Source organism: Corvus brachyrhynchos, unplaced genomic scaffold, assembly GCF_000691975.1.
Source record: "Corvus brachyrhynchos isolate BGI_N302 unplaced genomic scaffold, ASM69197v1 scaffold346, whole genome shotgun sequence".
Lineage (NCBI taxonomy): Eukaryota > Metazoa > Chordata > Aves > Passeriformes > Corvidae > Corvus > Corvus brachyrhynchos.
Window position 1 is genome coordinate 3,894,181 of NW_008238644.1, and position 6,246 is coordinate 3,900,426.

At 49.4% G+C, this 6,246-nt stretch overlaps 1 protein-coding gene across 1 annotated transcript; it reads right to left on the minus strand.

The window, feature by feature from the left end:
- Positions 1-933: 933 nt before the first annotated feature.
- On the minus strand, positions 934-6,240 carry RAB9B (RAB9B, member RAS oncogene family). The gene is given in 3 exon segments (XM_017737517.1): positions 934-4,210; positions 5,003-5,028; positions 5,030-6,240. Coding segments are annotated over 3 exon segments (762 nt in total). The 5' UTR covers positions 5,078-6,240; the 3' UTR covers positions 934-3,522.
- Between the last annotated feature and the right edge of the window lie 6 nt (positions 6,241-6,246).

Genomic DNA, 6,246 nt, shown 5'->3' on the forward strand with positions numbered 1-6,246 from the left:
CTTGTGGCCTTCAAACAACCACGGAGGAAGCTGCAATCACCTCCCACCTGGGCAGTGCGGAGTGTTCCTCAGTCCAGAGCACAACATGCCAGTGCCCCAGCGTCAGAGCTGCCCCCAAGCCCCTGTATGGAACTGGAGCCTGGAGTAGGGTTCAGAGGCTCCTAAAAAAGCATTTTTTAACTCATTATTCTTTCTGCTCAACCTCTAACCCTGCAACGCTCCAAGGCCAGAGCCATCTCCCGCCAGGCCGTGATGACTGTGTGTTTTCAGCTGCCTTTTGAAACGGCTGAAGTAAGATGTTGGAGGACCCCAGATATTCCAGCCCACATTTAAAATGCACGGTTTCCAAGGGCTTTGGACCCTAAGCTGCCTCCTGGAATCATGGATAGGGCAAACAGACCTGGGAGGAAAATAAACTAAAACATTCTGCCAAAAGAAACAGCAGGCACAGGCTCTGCAAACACAGAGAAAGCCTCCCAAAATAAGCAGCCATCCTGGCAGGATAGCAAAACAGAACAGCTCCCATATGCTGATTTCCTTCTCGGCATCCTATGGAAATCATGCCTGGTTAAAACCCCCTGGAGCCTGAGGAACCAGTTCCAAGATCACCGGAAGAATTCACAGGAAAGTACCGGACTTGCTGCTGAGAACCCAGGCTGGGAATTTAAGCTGTAGTGACAGAAGGAAGCAATGTGCAATATTTCTGTTTGGAAACTGTTTTCTGATACTCTTGAAAAGACAAAACTGGTCACTGGATTCAGCTGCTGAGTTCTGATCCTTCAGCTCCTGGTCCAGGTAGGTACACAAAGGAATAATCAATCCCTCTGATCCCTTAGTGACTCCTCTCCACCAGATGCTGTAACTAACCAGTCCTCAGAAGAACAAAAGCTGACTTGAACATTGATAAACCATGAAGGCAGCCACTTCCCAAACTCACTTGAATACATCCATGTTTTATTTGTTTAAATAAAGGTAGAATCTTGGTTTTACAATTCCAGTTCTGTAGCAATAGCAACAACCGCAGCAGCACAAGTGGACACAAGGAAGGGATGGCTGTTGGCACCAAACTTCCAACAGAGTTCAAAATCCTGGCTTCTTTGGGAATTGTGCGTTTCATTTAAAATAAATTTAACAACTGAAATATATTATACTGTACCTTTTTTAAAAAAAACATGTAAGCCTAATATAATAGGGGGCTTTAATATTAAAAAAGTCAACGATACAATGTCTGTTAGAAATAAAAAGGTGCTGTATAACACGTGCACAACGAGGCTCTTGAGCTTTAGCTACCAGCATTGACATGCGCAGTGTGCTGCAAACAGCTGCACATGTGCCTCCTGCACCGTGGCATGCTGAATCTCTGCCCTCTTCCACAGGATGTGCCAGTCCTCACACAGATCCCAGGAGATCCATGGGGAAGTGGCAGTTTCACCTGCAGGGAGCTCCCTCAGCAGGCTCCCTGGCAGGGCCAGCCAGCACACAAGGGCTTGAGTCTGTTCTGACCCCGAGCCCATGTGCAAACCAGCTCTAGGAATGAGGCTGTTCAGTGATGGAAACTGGAACCACAGGTCACAGAGCCTGGGACCTTGAAGGAAATATCAAGCAGTGTTAAAGAAGAAAAATCTAGAGGCCTCGGGAGGTCAGCCAAGTAAATAAACAGGAACAATAACATCCTGTAAAATCTTGCACCTACAGAGGCAGAACCTTAAGGGACCTGTTTTTCCAGAGGCTGCAAGAGCTGCCTGGATAGCATTCACTCCCCATGAATACAACTGTTCAGGCCTGTTTGGAAATCAGACCCCTCTAAAGCATTAATACTCCAGTGCCTTCCACACACAGTTGCCCTGCAGAGGACAAGATCTCCCTGGATTACCCCAGAGGAAATGGGGGAATGTTCATGCTCCGCATGCTCAGAGACTGTGCTGTGATGGAGACAAGCTGCAGAGACTGCCCTGCTCTAAAGCACAGCTTAATGAAGGGCTGCTTGATTTGAGCTACAAGATTTACCATCCAGCAGCTGATCACAGTGGGAATCACACCCGGCAGCCAGTGGATACGTGCTCGGGGCAGGCTCCTACGTGCCTGTGGGCAAATGCTTGCACAGCACGAGGTTTGAACGGCAAAGACAGCAGTCAGCAAACTCATCCCCGCTACACAGACAGCCTGGGACTAACACCTAGCAGGGAGCAGGAGATGGGAGCAAAGCCTGGTATCCCTTCTAGAAGGTTCCTTGGGGACCCCATGCCTATTTTTCAGCCATCTTGAACAGAGGAAGTGGTGCAGCTTTCTCCCCACTGGACTGAACACAGCAGTCAGCTAACGGAGCAGACACTCATGACCAGTCTCTCATAGGAATTACAGATAAAACATCCTGGATTTCCCACAAGGGATCAAGGGCCAGGCCAATGGCATGGGTTAACTGTGTTCAGCAGACCTGTGCCTGACACAACAGGTGAATGGTGCCATGCTGCAGCATTCCCATGCCAGAGACACTGAAGGCATGGATCTGCCAGTTAACGAGGCACAGTGGCCACCACTGCCAGACAGCAAGTGGGCTTAACAGCTGACCACACAGGAGTCCCCCAACCACCTGCACACCTAGGAAACAGCCCACCCACCCGCCATCTGGTCTGCTAGAGCACATCACCTGAACACAGTGATTACTTGTGACAGAAACCAGCTGAAGTTTCACACCCCAGATCTCCTGAGTAATCCTTTGACATGACCCAGTGAGTGTCCACATCAGTGTTTTTCACAGAGGGCTTCAAGGCTGAGCCTCCACAAGACACAAGGAAACATGTATTAAACAACAAGCACACAGTCTCTCCAAAAAATAACACTCACACAAGACAAAGTCAGAGGTGAGGAAAAACAGACCAGAAATAGGCAGCTATGAACAAACAATGCTGTCACATTTGAACACAGGCCCATCTCTCCTTCATATGTTGCTTCAGGTCAGAGCTCTAACAATTCTCATCACAATTCAGCCTCAGGACACAATGCACTTATCCCAAACAACAGATACACACATCCCAGCCACTCCAATATTTGGCTTTCTCACAGTCATATGGGCCAGAGTCTTTACAACAGGTTTTGTTCAGTATGCTGAGTGGGATTTCCTTTGGCAGTATGGTCATGAGTGGGTCTAGTATTTTTTTAATTCAGGACTAAAATACTTCAGTGTCTAGGATGCTCTCAGCTTTGCTCTGCAGGCAGTTCTTGGTACAGAACAAATCCCTATTGTCTTTAGTGAATTTAAAGGACTTTAACCCAGCCCTTCAAACCTGCTAAAACAGAGATGGAAGCAAGACTATGCTCACATGCTCTGTTAACAGCTCCCTCCTGCAGATACATGCTCTGTGCCTGAAAACTCCAGGCAGGATTCAGATGGTGAGGCTGCAGCTCCCCAGTGAGCAAACCACCTCTTGTCCTTGTGGCCACTCTCCTAAGAGTGCCCCAGGGCTGCCCAGGTGTGTTCCAATCCAGCCGCTGGCTCGAGAGTTCCTGAAGCAGCAGCCACTCTCAACAACAGGAAGACCCCGATTTGGAGCTGGAGTGCAGGTCAACGGTGTGGCCCAGCATGCAGTGCTCCAGCTGCTCCTCCACCGCCAGCACCTGTCTCACGGCTTCCTCAAAAGCCACTGTCACATTGGTGTCATCCTTGGCACTAGTCTCCAGGTACGGATAGTTACCGTTTTCCATGCACCAGGCCCGGGCCTCCTCTGTGCTCACCTGTCTCTCCAGTTTGTCTATCTTGTTGCCCAGGACTACGAACGGGAAGTGTTCAGGGTCCTTCACATCAGCGTAATAGATAAACTCCTTCTGCCAGTTACTGAGGTTCTCAAAGCTCTGCCGGTCATCCACGCTGAAGGTCAGCAGGCAGCAGTCTGCTCCCCGGTAAAAGGGGGTCCGCAGGCTCTTGAACCTCTCCTGTCCCGCAGTGTCCCAAATCTGGAGGGTCACAAAACGCCCGTCCACCTCCAGGTCTCGGTTCAAGAACTCCACCCCAATCGTGTGGAACGCCTGCGAGTCAAACTTGTTGGTGACGTACCGATTCATGAGGGAGCTCTTCCCAACTCCACCATCTCCAAGGAGAATGACCTTTAGGAGCAAGGACTTCCCACTCATTGCAGCAGGACAGAGGGGCGGGGTAGCAAGGCAATCTGCAGGGTTCAGAAATAGCACAAAACAGCCATTTGACTTGTGGGTTCTGCAGAAAGACACACAGAAGAACAGAATATGGTGTTTCCACCCCCATTTCTGAAGTTTCGTATATAGGAGGTGATATCTCTTTTTAGAGAGATCTTATTATCCTAATCTCTCTTACTAGAGAGTTTAGAACCAGGAACTGGACAAGCTTTCAGGCACTCAAGTCCTCCACCAGGTCCAAAATGGATACAGCAGGTGACCCCTTTTAAGTGCAAGGTGAAAACAACTGTTGAGAGTTTAGTATCAATTACACCACTTGTGGTGAAAACTCTTGTATCAGAAAGCTTGCTCAGTTTTTCCAAACACATCATCACTACTTAAACATCTCTCCGTGCCTGCATCCTGAGGCTATCACAGAAACAGCAAAATCACTGCCACCAGGCCTTCCTTTCCACTGTATCATCACCAGCTAAATAATTTCTCCCCTCTGACTTGCTCTACTGAAAGGATATAATAGATGTGCAGGTCTAATATCGATACAAGTCATTTGTCAAGCCAGTTCTTAATCACCCCGAGGATGCTGACTCACCTTGCCAGCGGAGCTGCACGTGATCTCCATGGCACAGAAGGGGTTTCCCAGGCACCCAGCTGCTCTTTGCTGGCAATGCCTGTCACAGCCCCGTTTGCTTGGGCTCAGCTGCAAGTTCACATTGCAAGAACCCAGACACCACAGGTTTCTTAGTCAGCACCCTCAAGGCCAAGTGCTGATGCATCCTACCCCTCCCAGGGACACTGCAGGCGAAGGTAAAGGCCTGACATGGAATAAGGTGTTTGTTTGGCTGTTGTACTATACCTGCTCTGTCTCCAGGACTGTCCAGGGAACACCTTCCTCCAGTGTAACAGTCACTAAAAAACAAACATCAGTCATCAAGGTTACCAGAGCTGCCCTCGTTGTCTTTCAGTTTGTGATGTGGATCCAGGATGGAAGGACAACAGCAGAGCTCTAGGAACCTGCACACGCAGTACTGATAGCTGGAGTAAAACAGCAAGAACAAAGCACTGAGGAGTTTCCCTTGCCCTGAGTGAAATGGAACACAGCCCATTTCTGGCCAGGGCAGAGGCAGTACAATGTGCATGCTGAACCCCAGATAAGAACAGAACAAAGCGAAGGAGCTCTGACACGAGTGCACAGGATGTGCACCCTGTGCCTCCCCTCAATCCAGGGGATGGTAACAACTGTGATCTGCTTGTCCTGCCTACTCACACACCCTGGAATCTGATTTGAGGATTGAACATGCACCTGAATCTGCTAATCAGGAGTGTAAGCCAGCTGGCAAGAGCCTGGTATGAAGAGATGGAGCTTGCTTACACCTGCTACCAACATTCCTGGGAAGGGTGTGGATGAGTAGTGCTGCTTGGTGATGACATCTCCAACCCATTGAAGCAGGATTTTGTGGCACTGCTCAGATCAGCACTCCTACTCCTTCCAGGCCAAACCCTGCTTTCTGCCTTAACCTCGAGGGGCCCTGTTCAATCTTGATTCTGCTCTTTTTGCAGCCCTTTCAAACAGAGCTTACAGCAAAGCCAAAAGCAGAAACTTCTGCTTTAAGTGAGTTTCTGCACTTTGTGCACAAAAGGCTCACAAATTTCACTTCCCTGGACAGAAACGCCTCAAACCAAGCACAGCTGAGCTAACCCGATGGGCTATTTGAGGAGCAGTGTGTGACCCAGTAGTTCTAAAGAAAAGACCGAAATGCAAATGTCAGAAGAGACAAACAGGAACTGCAGCACAGGTGCCCATGGCCCATGGCTCAAGGGAACTCTTGCCCCGTGAGCAGGAGAGCTGTTCAATACCCTTGTTCCTTTCCCAAACCTTCCTTAGGGATGTTTAAGACAGTCGCTGTCACCAAAGCCCCTCCTGGCACAGGCCATCAGCCCCGAGCAGAGTTTCTGTTTAGAAATGGTCAGTTAGCAAGTGATTCGTTTAAAAAATTACTAATAGGTTACATCGGGCTGCTCCAGGGCCTGCAGGTCAGCACGCTGTCGGCAGCCGTGACACAGCCGTGATACCGCTGGCCCCGTTGCCGGCTGTTCCGG